Source organism: Vulpes lagopus, chromosome 15, assembly GCF_018345385.1.
Source record: "Vulpes lagopus strain Blue_001 chromosome 15, ASM1834538v1, whole genome shotgun sequence".
In the NCBI taxonomy this organism is placed as follows: Eukaryota; Metazoa; Chordata; class Mammalia; order Carnivora; family Canidae; genus Vulpes; species Vulpes lagopus.
In genome coordinates, this window is record NC_054838.1 from 19,421,595 (window position 1) to 19,447,910 (window position 26,316).

A 26,316-nucleotide genomic window follows, 5' to 3' on the forward strand; every position below is an offset into this window, starting at 1 on the left:
GTTAATAAAGTGGGTAATTTCAGGAGACAAGCCAAAAAATAGACTCTTAACAATAAAGAACAGACTGATGGTTACCAGAAGTGAGGTAGGTGGGGGGACAGGTGAAATAGGTGAGACAGACTAAGAGTACACTTATCTTGATGAGCACTGAGTAATGTAAAGAATTGTTGGATAGGGACGCCTGGGTGGCTCAGCGGTTGAGCTTCTGCCTTTGGCTCAGGGCATGATCCCGGAGTCCCGGGATCAAGTCCCATATCAGGCTTTCTGCATGGAGCCTGCTTCTCCCTCTGCCTGTGTCTCTGCCTCTCTTTCTCTGTGTCTCTCATGAATAAATAAATAAAATCTTTTAAAAAAAAAAGAATTGTTGGATAATTATACACCTGAAGCCAATATAACATTGTATGATAATTAAACTGAAATTAAAAGTAAATAAATATTTGTCATTTCTAATGGCTGAGGAATACTCCATTGTATACATAAACCACATCTTCTTTATCCATTCATCTTTCGATGAACACCGAGGCTCCTTCCACAGTTTGGCTATTGTCGACATTGCTGCTAGAAACATCGGGGTGCAGGTGTCCCGGTGTTTCATTGCATCTGTATCTTTGAGGTAAATCGAAAGATGAATGGATAAAAAAAGATGTGGTTTATGTATACAATGGAATATTACTCAGCCATTAGAAACGACAAATACCCACCATTTGCTTCAACGTGGATGGAACTGGAGGGTATTATGCTGAGTGAAATAAGTCAATCGGAGAAAGACAAACATATGGTCTCATTCATTTGGGGAATATAAATAATAGTGAAAGGGAATAGAAGGGAAGGGAGAAGAAATGTGTGGGAAATATCAGAAAGGGAGACAGAACATGAAGACTCCTAACTCTGGGAAATGAACCAGGGGTGGTGGAAGGGGAAGAGGGTGGGGGGTGGGGGTGAATGGGTGACGGGCACTGAGGGGGGCACTTGACGGGATGAGCACTGGGTGTTATTCTGTATGTTGGCAAATTGAACACCAATAAAAAATAAATTTATTATTTAAAAAATAATAAAAATCAAAAAAATAGATCTAATCAGGTTGAAATTAAAAATCAATTAAATAAGATGCAATCCAAACTGGAGGTACTAATGACAAAGTTTAATGAAGTAGAAAAAACAGTGAGTGACATAGAAGATAAATTGATGGCAAGGAAGGAAGCTGAGGAAAAAAGAGACAAACTATTAAAAGATCATTAGGATAGGTTAAGGGAAATAAATGACAGCCTCAGAAGGAAAAAATTTACATTTAATTGGGGTTCCAGAGGGCGCCGAAAGGGACAGAGGACCAGAAAACAAACCTCCTGTGTGGAAGTTCCTCAAAGAGTTAAAAACAGAGCTACCCTATGACCCAGCAATTGCACTGCTGGGGATTTACCCCAAAGACACAGATGGAGTGAAAGACTGAGACTCCTGCACCCCAGTGTTTATAGCAGCAATGTTCACAATAGCCAAACTGTGGAAGGAGACTCGGTGTCCATCAAAAGATGAATGGATAAAGAAGATGTGGTTTATATATACAATGGAATATCAGCCATTAGAAATGAAGAATACTCACCATTTGCTTCAATGTCGATGGAACTGGAGAGTATTATGCTGAGTGAAGTAAGTCAATCAGAGAAGGACAAACATTATATGGTTTCATTCATTCGGGGAATATAAAAAATAGTGAAAGGGAATAAAGGGAAAAGGAGAGAAAATGAGTGGAAAATAATCAGAGTGGGTGACAGATCATGAGAGACTTCTAACTCTGGGAAACAAACACGGGGTAGTGGAAGGGGAGGTGGGCAAGGGAATGGGGTGACTGAGTGACGGGCACTGAGGGGAGCACTTGATGGGATGAGCACTGGGTGTTATGCCATATGTTGGCAAATTAAACTCCAATAAAAAATATAAAAAAGGAAAAAAAGTAAATAAATAAAATAAATTGGATAATTTCTTCAAATAATTAAGTGTAGTTTAACTAGCCAGGTATGTAAATATTCATCCTACTATGTAGGAAAATATAAATTTCTCTCCATCCATAGAAATATCAATCAAAAAACAAAGTAGAATTTAACAAAGTATAATTAATCAAATCCAGGGTCCCACCTCTCAAATACTCTTAACACACAAGACAGCAAAAACAGTAAGGTATAGCAACAATACAGTCATGAAATTGTAGTCATGACTGAACTAAGATAACCTGAAGAAATAAAGAGAAAAGGATATTTTTCAGAGTTATTTATGAATTAGGAATGATAGAACTTGGTGCCTGATTTGTTACAGCTTAAGGAGAGAATTTAATAGTATAATAATTATTATACTTGTGCTATGTATGAATTATGAACAGGCAACTAGCAATGTCTAGGTCGTACCCCCTACCCTGAAGGAGTGACAATGAGCAGTCCCCTTGTTTCCTGAGTTCTGCACCAGTAATACATGAGGAGATATGGTTGATCTATCACATACACTCTTCCTGTTTCCCCAGTGGATTTAACAGACAATCATGTGTCAAACAGAAGTATGTTTCTTCCTCTTGAGAGATAAAAAGAGTGGAAGCAGGTAAACTCATAAATATGAGGCCACAGAGACATTAGTTATCATTGCTCTTTGACATAGACCTAGACCGTCGGGTGGGCAGTGTTGAAGAGGGTAGAATATTTCATGTCACTCGTATTTCTTCCTCTGCCTATGCAAAAGAGGAAAATTATTCTACTCTCATTTTTTTTACTATTCTCAGCATATTTGCTAGCTCCTGTACAAGAAAAAAATATATATGGTAATATTATAGGGAATAAACAGGACATGAATTTGGGCATGTATTTACTGGTGACCAGGATACCTATGTTACCTACGAGGGCCAAGTTTAAACTCCATATCCTTTCTTGCACTACTGAACATGAATGGGAAGGTGAAAAGATACTGAGACTTCTGGGAAAATTGGCCATTTCTTCATTTCATACATCCACGTGGTAAGTACACAGGTCCTGGCCCATAGGGATGGATTATTCATCTTGGTCCATGTCATTGTTGGGTAGTAGACTCAAGGGCTCTCTGGAGACGCAGGCATTTTTCTACCTCTATGCAGACATGCTATCCCATGCTTGTCCCAAAATTTGAGATAACCTAGATAACACACATTGGCCTTAAAACTAGCGTATGAACCTTATGCTTGCTAAAGGATATGAAATATTAGGACGTGGTATAGCATGAGGTAAGAGAAATAGCCTTAAGACTAGTCTTAAAGTTAAAGATTAGAGTTTTAGCTTATTTCAACTGTGATTGATCTTGGACTAGTCGATCTATATGACTTTCAATGTCCTTTTCTATAATATGATAACAGTAATAATAACTAGTAATAATAATTACTATTTCATACTAATTCTTTCACATATCCTTTATCAGGACAAATATCACAAACATCTACCGTCTTCTAAACTAAATCTCAAATCTTGATTTTTTTTTCCCTACCCATCCCATTCAATAGACAAGTTTTCAGATCCTATAAATTCTACAGAAAAGTCTAATAATGATTAAAGAGTTAAGTAATTAGAAATTAATAACATTTGAATCGTATTAAATGGAAAATATAAAAATACAAAATTTTCTTACCACATTCCGAAAGATTGAAAACATATTCATACCAAGCTGATTTGAATAAAGAAGAGTCAACAGGGATGTAGTAGAGAGAATCTGAAAGGGTAAATTAGTACCATTCCTCTGGGGAGTTGTAAGCATGTATGAAATCATCATGAGATACCACAAACCAGAATAAATAACAACTTCATTGAAAAGCCAAGGATGGAAAAAATTGTGAAAAGTAAGGAAGAGAAAAATTTAATAGAACCTCTATAATTGAAATAATGAAATTTGGAGTAAATTAAAAAACAAGGACGCCTGGGTAGCTCAAGGGTTGAGCAGCTGCCTTTGGCTCAGGTCACGACCTTGAGGTCCTGGGATGGAGTCCCGCATCAGGCTCCCTATGGGGAGCCTGCTTCTCCCTCTGCCTATGTCTCTGCCTCTCTCTCTGTGTCTCTCATGGATAAATAAATAATTACCACAACGGAAATATGAAAATATTTGACTGATAAAATGTATAAGTACTATTGAGCAATAAATAAATAATCATATTAACGATGCCATTAAAGAAGTAAATGGGGAAATTTAGTAACACATATACGAAGGGTTACAATATTTTTCATATAAAAAGAAATAAACATTGACAGGAAAGTACACCATTGAGTAATTTCATCTAGAATCCCTCAGAAAAATATTGTATTTGGCATAAAGAAAATAGGAATGGTATCGATGGCTTTTTGAGTTCTCCTCAGGCCCTGAATATATTAATTTTTTTTCTTAGAGAAAGATTGGAAATTAAAAGAGAGTCACAGAATTCCATATGACTATCAAAAAAAAAAAAAAAGTCCCATGGTATCTTATTGTGTGTAGAGATAATAGAGGAAGCTGTGCCCAAGGAGAACCCTAGGGACTGTCCCATGTGCATCATTTCTCAGGGCCTCATTTTTCAAGAATCCTTTCAGAATAAGATTCATTTCACTGTTGATGCTCAAAAAGAAAGTATTTAATCCATCCAAGAATACAGCCAGAGTTTGGAATGGAATCCACTGAAAAGTCCATCTCATATCCAGCTGTTGGGAGAGAGGGCTGAGAATCACTGGGATCTAATACCCAACTCTGTATCTGCGCCTTGGATTTCTGGATCTCATTCTTCTGTACTTTGCGTGAGATACACTCCCATGTAGTTCCTCATCTCCAAAACAAACTCGTTCCATGTCTCAGGCAAGAAGGGAGATATTAAAGGAATAAAGTCTCCAGAACCAGAAATTTTGTGTCTATCTTGAGAGAAGGGTCACATCTCTATTTTTATAACCCACAGCCTATTTGTGAGAGGTGATTTTTCTTTTTTCTCTTCTCTTAGAATTCTCAGTCTTAGAAATCTTGCTGCTAGACTCTTTTTGAAGGGGTCAATTTGTGTGCTGAGAGATGCAAGGAACAAAAGATCTATTGTCTCTCAAACTAGCTACCCCTTTCTACTCTCAGAATCTTCCTTACTCTGACCTTTTATCCCTGTTGTTATAGATATTCTTTTCCTCTGTTAGTTTTCCCACACTCTTCTGGGGTGATACCCAGTGGACTCACAGGGTACTGCTTAGGATGCACGAAGAGATTCTTACAATGTGCTGCTCATTGTTTAGGAGGTGAGAAGGAGCCAGGGTTCAGTTAGTGCTAATGTTGGGTGTGTGGTCACTCAGGCTGCTACCACATTGCATATATTCTCAGGGGCTAAGAAGAAAGAAAATAGGATTGGATATTGAGGATCTATTCCATTGGAAGAACTACCACTGATGTACTCTCACCCATACCAGTAGTCCAGGTGATCAATCTTTGTGTTTCTCCTTCTGTTATTCACAGAATATCCCCATTCCAAGCTGGACCACATAGCTGGACTAGTATCAGCTATGCCTTCTGAGTTTCATACTATGCTTTTGATAGGACAACTAGCACTTAGGAGTGTTTGAGTGCATTTGTGTGTGACAGGGACTGTGTGTGAGGAGGAGTTTGTTCATTGCTGCATGCCTTCAGTTATTCATTCATTGATCCATTCAGTCAGTGAACATTTCTTAAAAATTTACTAAATGCCAGGCAATGCAGACATAGGGATTGACACAGATTTTCTGCCCTGAAGAAACTTATAGCCCAGTCAGAAGACAATATTGCAAATAATCAATCATGTTTAAGTTAATAAAAACATTTTAAAGATGTATTATTATAATTATATATCAAAACTCAGTAAACTGTACACATGGAATATGCATAGTTCATTGCATGTAAATTTACAATGATTAAGCAGTGAAAAAAATGTACTTATCAAAAATTACTGGAAAATGAGTTCAATATGTGTTATTTTGGCTACTGAGGTTATAGACTTTATCAGTGATCCTTTTGTGTATTCTTTATACACTGTATCTTAAGAAAAGATATTTCTCATTTAATTTTGCCAATTCCTTGAATCATTCCTTGATTGCCTTCCAGGTTTCTTAAAGACCAATGGGCTCTACTACATGTTCAGACTGGACCCATTTCATTTCCATCTGGAAGAAAATTCATGAATAGAAACCTCACTGTCAACTTGGTTCTGAAATCAAGTCCTACTTGGCAGCCTATGAGTCATTGGTCCAGCCGTAGCTGACCTGACCACATTTTTCCTTTTCTGTCAGCTAGATATAGAGTCTTATGTGTGAAAACAAACCTTTATATGTTTGCAGGCTTTGATTTCTGTCTATCTCAAGATGGCCCTGCCAGATGGGCCATCTATTCTGACATCTTTCTTCTAAAGGTCAATTCTAAGACTAGTACTTCAACACTTCTCAGGGATAGAAGAGTCCAGCCCTGAATGCCATCCATTTGCCCATTTCTCCAACTACCTTCCCTCTTCCTAATTTCCTTCTCTAATAGTTTATCCCCAGCCATGTTATTCCTTACTTGTTCCTGATGTACAATAATATAAGGATTGAATAGTATTTCTGCTTGACTGCAAAGCACCGGACCAGTGCCTACTGATTTCATACTGATGTACCTATCCAACTGATTGGATACTCTGAAACAAACTGCAGCATGAATAAAGTCAAACACTGTCACACCAGAAGAGACTGCAACTGTGCAGATACCTATCGTGGTGGCATTTGGTTTCCACAAAGGGCTGTCCCTGCTTCCATAGTGTGTGGTGCTACACCTAAGTCTGGCCTTGTCTCCAACGTCTTGGCTCAATCATGATGAGAGCCGATCATGCCTGAATCTTCAGCACTGCCATCAAGCCTTGATTCTCTGATCCAGTAAAGAATTTAGAAAAGGAGAAGGACTATGGATTATAATGTGATCTAAACGGTTTCTTAAAATTCCCTTCCTACTTGTAAGAATGATAAAGGATCCCTTGGAAACACAAAGGAAAAGATAATTATTGGTTCTGTTCCTTGATGAAATGAAAGTCAAAATCTGCTGACTGAAAAGTAAATGGGAAGAAAGAAAAACCTAGGCTTTCTATTAAAAGCAGAGTTCTTCCAATTTTTTTCAAATCCATATAATATGTCAGCATCTTTTTTCAAGTAATTTCAATAAAAATTATGGATGGAAATTTTAGAAAATCAAGTGTCTTAAATGCTTCCAAGAAAATATGTTTGTTCTTCCAATGAGGTTTTCACTTTCAGGATTTGGTTTTCCATCATGTCAACTTCTGATTGCTCTATTTATGCTACTGTATAAATAGAAATAAACATCAATGGGCACAGAAAACCGAACCTATCTGACTGAATTTATTTTGCTGGGCCTTTCTTCAGATTGGCAGATCCAGATCCTACTGTTTGTGGTGTTTCTCATCATCTACCTACTAACTCTGTTTGGGAATCTTATCATCATAGTGCTAATTCATATTGACTCTCGACTTCATACACCAATGTACTTCTTCCTTAAAAACCTGTCATTTACTGATCTCTGCTTCTCTACAACGATCATCCCCCAGATGTTATTCCATTTGCTGGTAATGAGAAAGACCATTTCCTTTGCTGGATGTTCAATTCAGATGATTTTTTTCCTAGTAGCTGGGTGTACAGAAAGTTCCCTCCTAGCAGTGATGTCCTATGATCGCTATGTGGCTGTCTGCAAGCCCCTTCACTACTCCACCCTCATGACCCAGAAGGTGTGTGTACAGCTGACCATAGGGTCCTGGGCCACTGGAATATTTGTGTCTCTAGTAGACACAACATTTACTTTATGTCTCTCATACCATGGGCAGAACATAATTAATCATTATTTTTGTGAACCTCCTGCACTCTTGAAGTTGGCTTCAGAAGAAACCTACAAAGCTGAGATGGCCATCTTTGCCATGGGTGTGGTAATTCTCCTTGGTCCTGTCTCCCTCATCCTTTTCTCCTATTGGAATATTATCTCTACTGTGATTCAGATACAGTCAGGTGAGGGGAGGCTCAAGGTCTTTTCTACCTGTGGTTCTCATCTCATCGTTGTTGTCTTCTTCTATGGCTCAACAATATTTACCTACATGCGTCCAAATTCCAAGAAAATAAATGAAGGGGATAAGGTGATCTCTGTGTTCTATTCAGTCATAACATCCATGATGAATCCATTCATTTATAGCCTGAGAAACAAGGATGTGAAGAAGGCATTTAGGAAAGTATTTGGAAGATAGACCCTCTCAGAGGCAACGATCTTTATATAGATATACTACTGTGGGAATGAAGACATTCCAAACCATTTCAACATTTTTAATAGCTTTTTCTCTGAACTATCTATAGGCTGATACATCAATAAGGGCCATATATGTACTTTTGTACCTAGGATGTTTTCAGGTTTATAAGCTGCATCTTGCTCAAGCTTCTTCTCTGTGGTTATAGCTTGTTTACCTCATAGCACCTTTTTCCTATTATATTACATATTATAAGTTATATGTTAATGTAAGTCTTTATACATCGAAAAGGATCTTCATTTATACTCTGTTACTGGTTCACTAATCCATTTTTGCCCAGAGATAGTACCTTTTGGTTCTAAGCTCCATAGCCTCTTATCAGCCTCATCCCACACTAACATCATCTACAGCCATGGACAGATCTTAGAATCCTACCTGATGTCAATATGCTAAACTCTGCAATTTCCTGTGAGAAAAATATCAAAATTGTTTTACCTTAAAGCTCTGAAATAGAACCCTGTTTTTGTTTTATTTTGTTGGAGGGATATGTTGGTTTGCTGCAGATTCTCAAAATACTGCTATAGTCAATTCAATTATACATAGAGGAGCTACAGGCCTAGACAATAATGTCTGGGATCTCATATTCCAACAAACGTCTTTCATATATCACACACTCCTTCCCTTCAAGGACAATTGCTGGGTTGAAGGAACTAGCATTAAGAAGCAATGTGTCTACATCAGAAATGTCTGTGACACAATATACCACAACTGTCCCTCAGACATGCTCTTCCCTCTTCTGCAGGTTTCATTGTGCCAGTACCCATTAAGTTATCCTTTTGGGGACTTGGAAAAGGATGGCTGACATATTAGAAGCTATCCCAGAAGATGTAGATTGTTCTGTGGGATTAAATGGCTCCTTTAGCCTTTTGTTTAATACTAAATTTATTTTTTATTGGTGTTCAATTTGCCAACATACAGAATAACACCCAGTGCTCATCCCGTCAAGTGCCCTCCTCAGTGCCCATCACCCAGTCACCCCCACCCCCTGCCCTCCTCCCCTTCCACCACCCCTAGTTCATTTCCCAGAGTTAGGAGTCTTCATGTTCTGTCTCCCTTTCTGATATTTCCTACCCATTTCTTCTCCCTTCTCTTCTATTCCCTTTCACTATTATTTATATTCCCCAAATGAATGAAACCATATAATGTTTGTCCTTCTCCGATTGACTTATTTCACTCCGCATAATACCTTTAGCCTTTTTTTAAAACAACTATTACAACGTCTTATAGCAGAAGGACCACTGGTGATACTTGTAGCTAGTCACTGATGTTCACCATGCACACTGCCCCTCCCTTGGAAGAAAATCCACTATTGTCCTCTACCCTCAGCTAAAGCTCTAACTGCAGGTATTAAGTAAAATTGACCCAAAACTTCACTGGCATGTAGAAACACTACCAATTTTCATCCCTGATTGCAGGGCCTGTGAGCCATATCTCACAGAAAAAAACATATCTGGGGACCACCAAGTTCTGCCCATTTCTCCTTCATGATTGTCTATTTCTCCCAGCAGAAGTCCTATGACATAAACATATACCATTACTTTGTACTTCATTTCCCAGACTTACAAATATCCTCTGACTGTCCCACCCCATCTGCCATGGAGTTTTTAGTAGGGATTCTTGTCATATGGAAAACAGTGCTGTTAACCATAGCCAAACCCTTTTTTCACACAATGGGAAGAATATGGAAAATTGTATCTTTTACCAGGAGCAATTTCAACATGGAGTTCTGCTCTCACTTCATGACCATCTATAAACAAAGTAATTATGGATGAAAAATGGCAGATCCAGAGGAAATGAGAAGACCTTGATGAAAATCAAGCTTGCCACATTGAAGTCTGGCTGCTCCAGGTTCAATGTCCATGGTCTGTCTTGAGTATCCAATGCTGTTCACTCCGTGTCATGATGTTCTTGCTGAATTGAATGCATTGTGTGCAGAATGATTCTGCATGGGAGAATAAATGTGTGCAATAATAGATTCACTAAGCCTGCACGAGTTATTTCAGAGTGTGTGTACTAGCATGATCATATATAAGGAAACAAAAACTGGTCTTGCACTACAAAGTCTTTGAGAAGTTATGTTATAAACAATAGCATTTGCTTTTTTTTAAAGATTTATTTATTTGTTTATGATAGAGAGAGAGAGAGAGAGAGAGAGAGGCAGAGACACAGGAGGAGGGAGAAGCAGGCTCCAAGCCGGGAGCCCGATGTGGGACTTGATCCCGGGACTCCAGGACCGCACCCTCGGCCAAAGGCAGGCGCTAAGCCACTGATCCACCCAGGGATACCCAGCATTTGCTTTTTTAAATTGAAGTATAGATGAAATATAATATTATATTAGTTTCAGGTGTACAACATAGTGATTTGATATTTACATACATTAATAATGCTCATCACAATAAATGTAGATATCATGTGCCACCTGACAAAGTTATTATATTGTAGACTATATTCCTTATGCTGTACTTTACATCTTGTGACTTTTTTATTTTATAACTTAATGTTTGTACCTCTTAATCCCTTTCATCTGGCAATCACCATTTTGTTCTCTGTATTTATGAGTCTGTTTCTTCTGTCTTATTTTGTTTATTTGTTTTGTTTGTTTTTTTTTTAATATTTTTTATTGGAGTTCAATTTGCCAACATATAGGATAGCACCCAGTGCTCATCCCACCAAGTGCCCCCCTCAGTGCCCATCACCCAGTCACCCCAACCCCCCACCCACCTCCCCTTCTACTACCCCTTGTTCATTTCCCAGAGTTAGGAGTCTCTCATGTTTTGTCACCCTCACTGATATTTTCGCTCATTTTCTCTCCTTTCCCTTTCACTAATTTTTATACTCCCCAAATGAATGAGACCATATAATGTTTGTCTTTTTCCGATTGACTTACTTCACTCAGCATAATACCCTCCAGGTCCCTCCATGTCGAAGCAAATGGTGGGTATTTGTCATTTCTAATGGCTGAGCACCCCGATGTTTATAGTAGCAATGTCCTCAATAGCCAAACTGTGGAAGGAGCCTCGGTGTCCATCAAAAGATGAATGGATAAAGAAGATGTGGTATATGTATACAATGGAATATTTGTTTTGTTTCTTAAATTCCACATATAAGGGAAATTGTATGGTATTTGTCTTTTTCTGTCTAACTTATTTTAGTTAGTGTAATATACTCTAAGTCCATCCATGTTATAGCAAATGGCAAGATTCTGTTCTTGTTTATGGCTGAGTAATATTCTATTATATATATATACACTACATCTTCTTTATCAATTAATCTACTGATGGACAGTTAGGTTGCTTCCATATCGTGGCTATTGTAAATAATGCTACAATGAACATAGGGGTGCATATATCTTTTCAAATTAGTGTTTTCATTTTCTTCATTTAACTACCCAGAAATGGAATTAAATGACATCTACTTTTAGTATGCTGTTGCTTCATGCCATTCAAAAGCTCACTTTACTACTTCCTCTTTACTTGCCATTAAATAAAAGGGAGATTATATCACATAATTGGAATGATTATTGAAAAAGTGGCCATGGATCACTTAAGTTATATAAAAACTACATAATTGACCTCACCAGAGAACTGGTAGCATCAACAGAGTAATAAAACACAGATACTGATATATATTTTTAAATATTAAATATTTTTAAATTAAAATGTCAGCCAGACTACCAATGACCATGCAGGAGCAGCTAGGCAATTAATAGCGTGTGAGAAACTAACAAGCTACTAAAGTCACCATATTCTGGGAACTACCCTTCTCTTCTAGGGCAAATCGTTTTTCAGCTTTTATTTATTTTTTTATGCTTTGAAGCCAGCTTTATTTTTTTTATAAATTTATTTTTTATTGGTGTTCAATTTGCCAACATATAGAATAACACCCAGTGCTCATTCCATCAAGTGCTCCCCTCAGTGCCTGTCACCCAGTCACCGCCACCCCCCCACCAACCTCCCCTTCCACCACCCCTAGTTTGTTTCCCAGAGTTAGGAGTCTCTCATGTTCTGTCTCCTTTTCTGATATTTCCCTCATTTTTTCTCCTTTCCCCTTTATTCCCTTTCACTATTTTTTATATTCCCCAAATGAATGAGACCATATAATGTTTGTCCTTCTCCAACTGACTTATTTCACTCAGCATAATACCCTCCAGTTCCATCCACATTGAAGCAAATGGTGGGTATTTGTCATTTCTAATGGCTGAGTAATATTCCATTGTATACATAAACCACATATTCTTTATCCATTCATCTTTCGATGGACACCGAGGCTCCTTCCACTGCCCTACAACCCAGCAATTGCACTGCTGGGATTTACCCCAAAGTTTTTCAGTTTTTAAAAGAAATTAATTTTTTTTCATTTATCCCATAGTTTTATGATTGCTACTTTTATATTTTAATTAATCAATCCATACAACTTTGATTTCAGTAGCACAGTTTGAGTTTACTTATTCAATGACCATCTAACTCATTTATTTTTTTAACTCATTTATTAACTTAATGTTTATTGAGAATACTTCTATGTGCTGAATATACATCAATAAATGAAGTTCAAAATTCCTATTCTTATAGAACTTATATTTTAGAATATGATGATAAAATAAAAAAGTAAAATATATGTCTGATGGCAAAAGTTGTTATGAAAAATAAAAGCAAGGAAGGGTTGATTGTAGTTTTAAACAGGTAGTCAGGAAAGGCCTTTCTGAGAATATGACATTTCAGTTAAAAGACACCTTACATCTTAGAGCAATTAATATTTGTGCTGTGACCAGACTGTTGAAAAGAAAAAACCAAGGGACTTTTTAGAGAAGAGGATTCCATCAGAGAGAATGGAGAGTCTGAAGGATTTGAATGGGAATAAGTTTTTTGAGATCAGAACAAGAAGTCGGAATGAGTGGAGGCTGATAAGTGATAGGAAGAGTGGCAATGAATGAAATCACAGAAATAGGCAGAAGCAAGATTGGTAGGGCTGTTGTATTAGTTTTGGGCCACTATAATGAATTATCATAAACTTTGTAGCTTAAACAGCAGAAATTCATAGCTCTGGAGGCCAGAAGTCTAAAATCAAGACATCTATAGATGCTCCCTCAGAAGGTTCTAGGGGACAGGCCTTCTGTCTCTCTTTCAGCTTTTGGTGCTAAGGTGTTCACTGGTTTGTGGCAGCATAACTTCAACCTCTGCCTCTGTCCTCATATGGCCTTCCCTCTGTCTCTGTGTCTTCCCTGTTTCTTATTTTTTAAAGATTTTATTTATTTATTTATTTATTTATTTATTTATTTATTTATTACTTATTAAGAGAGAGAGCACATGAGCAGGGGGAAGGGTTAAGGGGAGAGAAAGAATCTCAAGCACTCTCCCTGCTGAGCTCAGAGCCCAACTCCTTTCAGGGCTTCATCTTATGACCCTGAGATCATAACCCTGAGATCATGACCTGAGCTGAAACCAAGAGTCAGATGCTCAACCAACTGAACCACCCACATGCCTTTATCTTCCCCTTTTCTTAAAAAGATATCTTCACAGCCTAGGGTTCACCCCAATCCAGGATAATGTCATTTGAACTTTCCCTTAACTACATTGGCAAACATCTTTATTCCAAATAAAGGTTATGAGGTTCCAAGTGGACATACTGCTTTGGGTGACACAATTCAACCCATTACACTCTTTGAAGTCCTACAAAGGTGATTGATTTTATTTTAGGTTCCACAGAAAATCATCATGATATACTTTTACAAGGTCACTTTGAGTGTTTATGGAGAATGGATTATAAGTGGACAAGCATGAAAACAAGAAAAGCAATCAGTAAGACAGCTTTACTGCAGTAGTTCAGGGGAGAGATGCTGGTATTAACTAGGGTTGTAGCAATGGGGAGCCAAAGGAGATGGTAAGACATGTGGGTAGATAGGATGCACAAGATGAAAAAAGAGAGTAATGAAATACCCCTAAGTCTTTGGCCTGAGCAATGCTGTGGATGATGGGGAAGACTCAAAAAGGGAGGAGTCTGGTAAGGAAATCAAGAATTTTCTTCTGGACTTGTTATACGGACCTTTGTTATATGCTTTGTTCTCACACCACCTTTCTGTATTTGAATAGCCATGATAAAGCCTTCATTTAAACAGTCATGACATTTAAGTTGCATCACCTACCTCTAGTTTAGGGTCGCCCTCCCCCCCACATTAGCCGAAGACTTTATTTTTAAAGCATTTTGGCTACAATTACACAAGTTCTGAAGTCCCTGGTAGTAGTTTGGTGGTCATCATACAGATGACGTAAAATATACTTTTGCCAGCTGTCTTTTATATTACCATCATTATTGAAACCCCCCATTTAAAAAATTCTGACAGAATTTAGAGAAGCAAGTGGTCCTTATATTGGTTTGAGAAACAGTAAGGTAGTACCTGATTATCAGATAAGATTCAGGTATTTCAGTTTGTGATTATAATGAAAAATGCCCCAGGGTATCTCTTATTGTAGAAAGATTTTAAAAAGTTAATAGCACAAATTGCTCCAGGGAATGCTCTGTTTACAATAGATCTTAGGACCTCAGGCTTAAAGATTTACTCCCAGGGATATCCTAAAGCCTTGGTGAATTGGAGATTTTAACAAAATGGTGCTCCTTGGCTTGGGGTAGAATTGTACTCATAGTCCAGATGATGTTCCAAACTTCAGAATATGTGGTAAATGGCAATTTGCAAGTTACCTATTAGGCTATGGATTAGCAGACTGCAGAAGCCATAACTTCCTTCATTCATTAACTTTCTCTTCATCACTGACCCCATTGTCCTGTGCTTGTCTCATGCCAGTCCTCCAGGTGAGAGCCAATAAGGTGATTCAGGGGGAATCAATCCCTTTAGAGAGTCTGAAATTTTTATTCTGTTCTTTGGGGTGGGCTCTGCCTTTTACTCCCCTCTTTTTTTCATCTGGCCTGTCTAGAGAATAATGCTCTTCTTTTATACTGATCCTCTTGAGTGATAGCCTCATGAATCCTGTTTCACAACTCCTCTGGATGGGATTAAGCTACTGACCAGGGATACTTGAGAGACTGCAAGGGCTGTGAAACCCACTGCCTCTCCTTTTGCACTAAAAACTAATCTGCCAGATTCTCCTCTGCCCCTTGCCATCATAATGTTCTCTTTTCAAGGATTCCTTCATTGTTCCATTTAGCCACAGGGTTTGGACAGTAGGAGTAGGCAGGATCAGGATGGAACCCAGACCAACTGCCCTAGGGCACACAGGCAGCATCTTCCTGTGGTCAGACATCCCCGGATGGCACACAAGACTGTGTGAGTATGCTAATTTGTATGTGCAGGCATATACAAATCCAGGTATCTTGTCCCCTGTCACGATGAACTCACCCTTCTTTGGATGTGGGTAACATTTCATTCACTCTCTTTAACCTGGTGACCAATCTTGGGATCTTAGAAACCAAGATCATCTCAAAACCAGGTCAGAGTTCAACATCTCAACAGTCAACATAGTTCCCTCTTCTCACTTATATTTCTCTTGAGAGAGTGAATATGTTGGTGTGCTAATGTGTTGGTGTGGAGTATTAGCATGATTCTGTTCACTCATTCAACTTACTTTTTTTTAAGATTTTATTTTTAAATACTCTATGCCCAAAGTGGGCTCAAAATCACAACCCTAAGATCAAGAGTCACTTGCTCTACTGACTGAGCCAGCCAGGCACTCCGCGCAACTTACTTTTAAACCTCCATGTTTCAGATGCTATTAATATACAGATAATAAAGATAAGTGACATATGTTTTTACCATCTTGAAGAAAAACAGTCCAGGGAGATGAACATTTAATCAAATACTTAAAAAACGATGTAACAATGGCATGAAAAGATGTACAAATTTCAACATGTAAATGGCTAAGTCTACATCTAGACTAAGTAAAGAACTTTAAGTAATTACATTACAGCTTACTTTAGACAATTTTGGATGGTTACAGTCAGAGGGACCAGGATGGTCTTGTGAAGGAATTTGAAGTTTCTTTTTTTTTTTGGCTGAAACCTAAAGATAAAAATTTAGGGAAAAGGTAAAATTAATGATGTGTCTGTTGGCAGAAGACAGAGCACTCTGAATTTGAAAAGAATTATAAGAAGCTGAGATGAGAAGTCAAAATTTTATGCTAGTATTATTTGCATTTTTTGTGTGTGATTTGTTTTCCCACATGGGATGTAGATAACAAGAAAAAATCAAAAATAAGAACTTGAGGATGGAGTTTAGAGTACATAATTAAGATGTAGTAGAATACCCACCATTTGCTTTGACGTGGATGGAACTTGGAGGGTATTATGCTGAGTGAAATAAGTCAATCAGAGAAGGACAAACATTATATGGTCTCATTCATTTGGGGAATATAAAAAATAGTGAAAGGGAATAAAGGGGAAAGGAGAAAAAATGAGTGGGAAATATCAGAAAGGGAGACAAAACATGAAAGACTCCTAACTCTGGGAAACAAACAAAGGGTGGTGGAAGGGGAGGTGGGCAGGGGGTGGGGGTGACTGGGTGACAGGCACTAAGGTGGGCACTTGATGGGATGAACACTGGGTGTTATTCTATATGTTGGCAAATTGAACACCAATAAAAAATAAATTTATAAAAAAATAAAAAATAAAAAAGATATAGTAGAATACAAAAAGAAAAGCAGTGAGATAGTCTTAAAATAACAGCAAGGTGAGGTTTTAAGACATATTTATAGTTAAATTATGCCAAATGCCATAGAGACTGACAAGTATATGTGATGAGGAAAGGTCATCGCTTTTCACAAGACTGAAAAGATTTGAAAAGTCAATGGTAATAAAAAATAGAAGTAGTAAGTGCTGAACATGTACTTGATAAATTTAGTAATAAAAGCATATACATAAGTTACATAATAGATTAAAAGAATAGTACAATCAAGGGAGGTTGTGCTGCTTTTCTCCTTTTTTGCTAAGGAAAAAAAACTTTTTAGAATTGTGGTGAAAAAATAAGTAACATAATAATTTACCATCTTAGCCATCTTTATGTGTAGTTCAATTGAGTTACCTATATTCACATTGTTGTGAACATCATCAAATTAAACCAATTCTTGTTTTTGGCCTTCATTCCATATACCTCAGAAGGCTCTCGTTATTCCCTATCACATTTGGCCTTGACATTGAATTTTAGAGCAACACAGTTCCAGTCCCAAAGGATGAACAAAGAGCAAAAGAATGCAAAGGATATTTTCATGCTAATAAAATTATAAAATTAGCTGGAACTTTGTCTTTTCAAGCTCCATGCTGTCATAGCAGGTGTATACGCTTGTATTCTTTGCTTTTATTTATTTGTTTGATTTATCACCATATTTGATACATCATTATTATTAATTTGTTTATATCATAGTAATGGTTACAGAAAATAAATGGAAACAAGGGGACCACTCTGTTTACTATGTGACCATAGTGACAGTTACAAGAGAAACCAAAATTGCATATGTCATGAGAAAACTATTATGTATATGTATATACACATGTATATATTTCTATATTCAGAGGTTTTCCTATAAAAAATTCTCAATAGATTTAGATTTATCTAATTTGTCTTACTCCTTTTCTTTTTTTTCCTTTCTTTTGTCTTTCTTCTTTCTTTCTTTTCTTTAATGACCCATGGCTGTCTACCATAGACTCTCCATATCCTGAAGTAGAACTTGTTTGGGATTTTTCCAAAATGTGCAAATTTATATAACATATGTAAAACTACCTGATCACAACTAAGGGGAAAAAAAGAATCCAAAGAGTAAAAAACAATAAGAATAAGCATACTCCTCAATTAAACACAGCAGCCAGGTGTTACTATGCTTTCTCTTCAATAGCTGTTTTCCTAATCTTGCAGTTACTTCTAGATCATGATCCCATTATTATAATAGGATATTATATAATATTCTGAGCTAGCCTTGTTTATCATCCTAAACTCTTTAAATGGCTTATATTTTATTTAATCCTTACATAAATACTATAAGATATGTCTTATTTATATCACCATTTCACGGATGAGGAAAAATAGGCACTGGGTGCTTAGTCAGTTAACTGACTTGATGTCAGCTCAGGTCATGATCTCAGGGTCATGAAACTGAGTGCCACATTGGGGTCCAGGCTTGGCGTGGAGTCTCCCTCTCCTTCTCCTCTTCCTCTTCTGTCTTTCTCAAATAAATAAATAAATCTTTTTAAAAATTTTAAAAATCGTTTTGTTAACAGTTTCCTTTATGATCTTTCTTTCTTTCTTTTCTTTCTTTTTCTTTTTCTTTTTCTTTTTTCTTTATCTTCCTTCCATTTCTTTCTTTTCCTTTCCTTCCTTTTCCTTTTGTTTTCTTTTTTTCTTTTCTCCCCTCTGTCTGTTTCTTTTGGTGCATGTTTAGGAAAGCTTTTATCGCCCAATGATTAGATTGATGGATAGAAAAATGATAGGTAGATAGACTACCAATTTTCATTAAAAAACTAAATGTTTTTCAAAAATTAGATCATTAATGTATTTGTATTTTTTTAAGATTTTATTTATTTATTTGAGAGAGAGAGAGAGACAGCGCTTGAGCTGAGGGAGGAGAAGAGGGTGAGGGAGGACCAGAGGGAGAGGGACAAGCATGATACCAGGACCTTGAAATTATGACCTGAGCTGAAATCAAGAGTTGGATTGTTAACCAACTGAGCTACCCAGGCGCCCCCATTAATGCATCTGGAATTAATTATTGCTTATACTTACATTATATGTATGTTTAAATATATATATAAACATGTATACATAATGTTCTAAACACCATAGCCATTGGTCCCATGCCCTTTGCTAAGTAATACACTTATTTAAGATGACACCTTCACCATATATTAAATTTTCATACATATTTGGGTATGTTTCAGTTCTATATTTATTGGTCAAATACTTTATACCTGCTCAGTATACACTATATTAATAAGGGAGGTAAAATTTACTATATATTTTACATCTGGTAGAATATGTTTCCTCTACTCCCTCATTTTTCTTTTCCACGCTTCATTTTCTAACATAGAGTTACTCATCTAGATAAAATTTAGAAGAAAATTATTAAATTCCCTTACAAAAATCTGTGAACTTGGTTGTAATTTCAGTGAATTTATAAATTAATGTCAGTGAAATGAGTATCTTTATAAGACTGTGTTGTTCTATTCATAAAATTACTGTGTATTCAGATATCATGTTTCATAATTTTCTTCAAATAGATCATGAATGCTTCTTATGTGTACAGTTTAATAAGTTTTAAGCAACTGTGGAGGAATTTTTTTTTTTGCTAAAATTTCTATTTATTTTTGGTATATAACATAAGACTGTTTAGTTACTCATGTTGTACAGGACCATATTTCTTATGAATTATCAGAAGCTTGAATTAGTCCTTTTGATTTTTTAAAGGTATGTAATCAACTTCTCTATAAATAATCTTTATTACTTTTCTCAAGATTTGTTTCTTTCTTTCTATTGTCCTTTGGGCAACGCCCCCAAGTTATTATTTTTTATTTAAATTAAATTAAGATGTAGTGTATTATTAATTTCAGAGGCAGAGTTCAATGATTCATTAATCTTATAAAACACCTAATGCTCATTACATCAAGTGCCCTCCTTAATGCCCATCATCCAGTTATCACATCCCCTTACCCACCTCCCCTCCAGTAACCCTCAGTATGTTTCCTATGATTAAGAGTCTCTTATGGTTTGTCTCTCTTTCTGATTTCATCTTATTTTATTTCCCCCCTTTCCCTATGATCTTGTTTTGTTTCTTAAATTCCACATATAAGTGAAATCATATGATAATTGTCTCCCTCTGATTGACCTTTTTCACCTAACATAATACCCTCTAGTTCTATCCACATCATTGCAAATGGTAAGATTTCATTTTTGACGGTTGAGTAATTTTCCATTACTCAATACATCTTTATCCATTCATCTGTTGATGGACTCCTGGGCTTTTCTGTATTTTGGCTATGGTGGATGTTACTGCTATAAACATTGGAGTACAGGTGCCCCTTCAAATCACTATGTTTGTATCTTTTGTATAAATATCTAGTAGTGCAATTGCTGGTGGTAGGGTGGCTCTATATTTAACTTTTTGAGGAACCTCCATTCTGTTTTCCAGAATGGCTGTATCACCTTGCATTCCCACCAGCAGTTTAAGAGGGTTCCCTTTCTCCTCATCCTCACCAATATTTGTGGGTTTTGAGTTATTAATTTTAGCTATTCTGATTGGTGTGAGGTGGTATCTCATTGTGGTTTTGATTTGTATTTTCCTGATGCCAATGAACATTTTTTCATTTGTCTGTTGGCCAAGACTTTCCAAAATTATTTTAAAATATCTGTTCATATATGCCTGTTTTTGTGCCTACAGATAACTCTGTCATAGTGGATTGGCTCTAAAACCCATAAAATGGAGGACTATGAATTTGTTTTCAAGGACTAGATGTGGGGAATAGGCAGATACAATTGGGAAAAGGTTGAATGAATGAATTTTTGAGTAAGAAAGATAAATTGCAGGGTATAGAAACAGTGAGAAAGTTTTTAATTTTTTTGAATCTTTGTTTCATCATCTATATACTGAGGATGATAATATCTATCTCAGATGAACATAAGACTTAAAATAAGTGTAAACAAATAATTACACCAGGACAAGGCACAACACATAAAAATCATTATTATTATTGCCAAAGGACTTTGTGCAAAGAGAGAGAAAGTGTGGAGGAAAGATTAATGCATGTTTAAAGGATGATACTGAGAGCAACAATCAATGAGGCAGCCTTTTTTACTGATCTTCAGCACCCTCTTCACACTGAAAACAAATGAGGGAAAATTTATTTAAGGGCTAGGATCACAGACTACTACATCATCCTGTAATTTCCCATTCCTTGCTCAGAGTGCTTCTTTAGTATTATTTTGCAAAAATAATGAAAAAATCAGCCTTAATAAATGCTATTAGACAGTTTACAGCATAAAAATCTAACTAGTTTAAAGCAACACCAATTTGTTTGCTTCCCAAACCTACATAAAAGCAAGGATGCACTATGAGAAGAACTATAGTCTTATCAGGACTACATGTAGTCTTGCTAAGGTTTGGTCATGTAGCATAGTTAGGATGATTTCTGCCCTTCTGGTGCTACTAAAAGACTCAAGAGGTGAGAAAATTAGAAATGACTCTCATCTGTCAAAACTACTGAGCAAAAAGAGAATTCTATCTTCTGATATATGGAATCTGTTAAGAGGTAGAAATCAATAGACTTGTTCTGATGCTGATTAACAAAATACCTGTTACTCAGATGTATATGTATTTTTTACAACTGAACAATATGTTTCTTTGCTGATTTATAAACAGCAATAAATTTTCATGGGAGAAGAAAACCAAACCTATGTGACTGAATTTGTCTTCCTGGGCCTCTCACAGGATCCAGAGACACAAGTCCTGCTCTTTTTCCTTTTTCAGATCATCTACCTGCTGACTGTACTGGGAAATCTGCTTATCATTGTGCTTGTTCATGTAGACTCTAGACTTCACACACCGATGTACTTTTTCCTTGGAAACTTGTCCTTTGCTGATCTCTGTTTTTCTACCACCACAGTGCCCCAAGTGCTGGTCCACTTCTTGGTAAAGAGTAAAACCATTTCTTTTGCTGGATGCTCAACACAGATATTTGTTTTACTTCTGGTTGGGTGTACAGAGTGTGCACTGCTGGCAGTGATGTCCTATGACCGATATGTGGCTGTCTGCAAGCCCCTGCACTACTCCACCATCATGACACGTTGGTTATGTGTCCAGCTGGCCATAGGGTCCTGGGTCAGTGGAATATTTGTGTCACTGGTGGACACCACATTCACACTGCGTCTGCCCTACAGAGGGGACAATATCATTAATCATTTTTTTTGTGAACCTCCTGCCCTCCTGAAGCTGGCTTCAGCAGATACTTACAGCACAGAAATGGCCATCTTTGCAATGGGTGTGGTCATCCTCTTAGCTCCTGTGTGCCTGATTCTGGTCTCCTACTGGAATATTATCTCCACTGTGATCCAGATGCAGTCTGGAGAGGGGAGGCTCAAGGCTTTCTTTACCTGTGGTACCCATCTCATTGTTGTTGTCCTCTTCTATGGGTCAGCAATATTTGCCTACATGAGGCCAAACTCCAAGATAATGAATGAAAGGGACAAAATGATCTCTGTGTTCTACTCAGCAGTGACACCCATGTTGAACCCCATCATTTATAGTCTGAGAAACAAGGATGTCAAAGGTGCTCTCAGGAGAGTGACTGCAAAATTGTCTTTTTGAAGGTGGGGATCTTTAAGCATAATGACAATTCTAGAGATGTTGAAAGAAGTGATTTTCTTGTAAACTTCCCACTTTCATCCCATTCCTCCATTTCTTTTCCTTCTCCTATTTTCCTATGTCTCTTCTAAATTCAGTAAATTGTCTAGTCAAAGCAATAAATCTTGATAGACACAGGAAAGAAATATAGAAGGAGAAGTGGGTGGGAGGATGGGATTAAGGAGTGCACTTGTGAGGAGCACCAACTGGAATTTAAATAGAAACTTAAAAAAAAAGAGGTACAAATTTCCAGTTATGAAATAAGTCACAGCAATGAAAAGTACAGCATGGGGATATAGTCAGTAATATTATGATAACATGTGACAAATGGTGACTATACTTATGATGAACACTAAGTAATGTATAAATGGTTGAATCAATATGCTGTACACCTGAAACTAGTATAACATTGTATGTCAATTATACTTAAATAATAATAAAAGGGGGGAAAGGAAGGGGAGGAGGGAGACGGAAAGAAGGGAGAAAGTATCGAGAGGGAAAGAAGGAGAGGAGGGGGGAACCACGAAAGGAGGAAAAGAGAAAGTTGGGTAAGGAGACAGTCTACTTTCTAGGCCCATACAAGCTAATATGGAAATTAAAACAAATGAACATAAAACTATATGGAGGGGGGAACCCACCAGGGACCAAATAAACAAAACAAATACAAATATAAGAATACATTCTGGAAAATGGAGTTATCTCTTTCATTTTTTTTAAAGATTTTATCTATCTATTCATGAGAGACACAGAGAGAGAGAGAGAGAGGTAGAGACATAGGCAGAGGGAGAAGCAGACTCCATGCAGGGAGTCCAACGCAGAACTCAACCCAGAGACTCCAGGATCATGCCCTGGGCAAAAGGCAGGCACTAAACTGCTAAGCCACCGAGGCATCCCTATCTCCTTCATTCTTGCATGCATTCATCAAAGACATTTTGAGAAGGAGAATTTCTAGAAGCTAGGGATATAGACATGAAAAGTAAGGACTTCATGGTGTTTAATTCTAACATGGCCTTAAATTCTAACTTTGATAATTTTTTTAACAAATTAATTTTTATTGGTGTTCAATTTACCAACATACAGAAAAACACCCAGTGCTCATCCCGTCAAGTGTCCCCCTCAGTGCCCGTCACCCATTCCCCCCCACCCCCCGCCCTCCTCCCCTTCCACCACCCCTAGTTTGTTTCCCAGAGTTAGGAGTCTTTATGTTCTGTCTCCCTTCCTGATATTTCCCACACATTTCTTCTCCCTTCCCTTATATTCCCTTTCACTATCATTTATATTCCCCAAATGAATAAGACATAATTTTTGAAATGTAAAAGAAAATACATTTAAGGAATAACAAAGGGTAGAATTTTTCTAAGAATACGTGTAACAGTAGGAAAATATTTATAAAGTTGAAAAGTAAGACAAAGAGTCCAGATTGAGAAATGCTTTGAATGAAATACCAAAGAATTTGCCCCATATGTAATCCTGAAAATGCTGAAGATTGGGGAATTTATGGGACAGCAATGGAAAATGATGATGAAGTTAAGAAAAGGAGAGCAGGGACACCTGTTTTATGCCTTAGTAAGGCATTTATAATGTAGACAATTGTTTTGCATATTATGACTTAAAATGGTTGCTGGGTTGAAGTGGAAAATATTTCACAGTATAAAATGAGTAGATTAGCCGATCTCAGGAACCTTATATGTAACAAGCCCCACGTTATTCTTCAGCACTGTAAAATTGTGTGCTGCTTTGTAGGCCATAGGATGGCTTTTATTTAAAAGAATTGCATGATTATTTGCTTAATGTCTGACTCCTCCATTAGTGTGTAATTTCTACAGCAATAAAGACTGTTACTGCTTTTTTGATCTCTACATTATCACTTGTAGAGAAGTGCCCAGCCGTGCTGTTACTCAAGAAATATCATTTTGGAAGGAGGAGGCAAGATGGCAGAAGAGTAGGGTCCCCAAGTCACCTGTCCCCACCAAATTACCTAGATAACTTTCAAATCATCCTGAAAACCTATGAATTCGGTCTGAGATTTAAAGAGAGAACAGCTGGAATACTACAATGAGAAGAGTTCACATTTCTATCAAGTACAACTTGATTTTGGCCACTCTGCACTGAGCAAAATGACTAGAAGGGAAAACTCACCTCAAAAGAAAGAATCAGAAACAGTACTCTCTGCCACAGAGTTACAGAATTTGGATTACAATTAAATGTCAGAAAGCCAATTCAGAAACACAATTATAAAGCTACTGGTGGCTCTAGAAAAAAGCATAAAGGATTCAAGAGACTTCATGACTGCAGAATTTAAATCTAATCAGGCTGAAATTAAAAATCAATTAAATGAGATGCAATCCAAATTAGAGGTCCTAACGACAAGGGTTAATGAGGTAGAAGAACGAGTGAGTGACATAGAAGACAAGTTGATGGCAAGGAGGGAAACTGAGGAAAAAAGAGAAAAACAATTACAAAATCATGAGGATAGGTTAAGGGAAATAAATGACAGCCTCAGAAGGAAAAAACCTACATTTAATAGGGGTTCCCCAGGGAGCCGAAAAGGACAGAGGTCCAGAATATGTATTTGAACAAATCACTGCTGAGAACTTTCCTAACTTGGGAAGGGAAACAGAAATTCAGATCCAGGAGAGAGAGGGATCACCCCTAAAAATCAATAAAAACCGCTCAACACCTTGACATTTAATAGTGAAACCTGCAAATTCCAAAGATAAAGAGAAAATCCTTAAAGCAGCAAGAGACAAGAAATCTCTAACTTTTATGGGGAGAAATACTAGATTAACAGCAGACCTCTCCACAGAGACCTGGCAGGCCAGAAAGGGCTGGCAGGATATATTCAGGGTCCTAAATGAGAAGAACCTACAGCCAAGAATACTTTATCCAGCAAGGCTCTCATTCAGAATAGAAGGAGAGATAAAGAGCTTCCAAGATAGGCAGAAACTGAAAGAATATGTGACCACCAAGCCAGCTCTGCAAGATATACTAAGGGGGACTCTGTAGTAGAAAGAGGAGGTCCAGGGAAAAATCCACAAAAACAGGGACTGAATAGGTATCATGATGACACTAAACTCATATCTTTCAATAGTAACTCTGAACGTGAATGGGCTTAATGACCCCATCAAAGGCTCGGGGTTTCAGACTGGATAAAAAAGCAAGACTCATCTATTTGCTATCTACAAGAGACTCATTTTAGACCTAAGGACACTTATGGGCTGAAAACAAAAGGTTGGAGAACCATTTACCATTCAAATGAACCTCAAAAGAAAGCAGGGGTAGCCATCCTAAAATCAGATAAATTAAAATTTATCCCAAAGACTATATAGTAAGAGATGAAGAGGGACACTCTATGATACTAAAGGATCTATCCAACAACAGGACCTAACAATCATCAATATTTATGCCCTGAATGTGGGAGCTGCTAAGTATATCAATCGATTAATAACCAAAGTTAAGACATAGTTAGATAATAATACACTTATATTTGGTGACTTGAATGTAGTGCTTTCTACAATCGACAGGTTTTCTAAGCACAACATCTCCAAGGAAACAAGAGCTTTAAATGATACACTGGACCAGATGGATTCCACAGATATTTACAGAACTTTACATTCAAACGCAACTGAATACACATTCTTCTCAAGTGCACATGGAACTTTCTCCAGAATAGATCACATACTGGGTCAC

The 26,316-nt window shown here is 37.1% G+C and overlaps 2 protein-coding genes across 2 annotated transcripts; both read left to right on the forward strand.

Annotated features, from left to right (window-relative positions):
* Window positions 1-7,318: 7,318 nt before the first annotated feature.
* LOC121476593 (olfactory receptor 2D3-like) lies at window positions 7,319-8,242 on the forward strand. Its single transcript, XM_041730687.1, has one exon. The coding sequence runs from the start codon at window positions 7,319-7,321 to the stop codon at window positions 8,240-8,242; it is 924 nt and encodes a 307-aa protein (XP_041586621.1).
* A 13,415-nt stretch (window positions 8,243-21,657) lies between these two features.
* LOC121476089 (olfactory receptor 2D3-like) lies at window positions 21,658-22,590 on the forward strand. The gene has a single exon (XM_041729836.1). It carries the CDS (start codon window positions 21,658-21,660, stop codon window positions 22,588-22,590), a length of 933 nt encoding a protein of 310 aa, XP_041585770.1.
* Window positions 22,591-26,316: the final 3,726 nt, after the last annotated feature.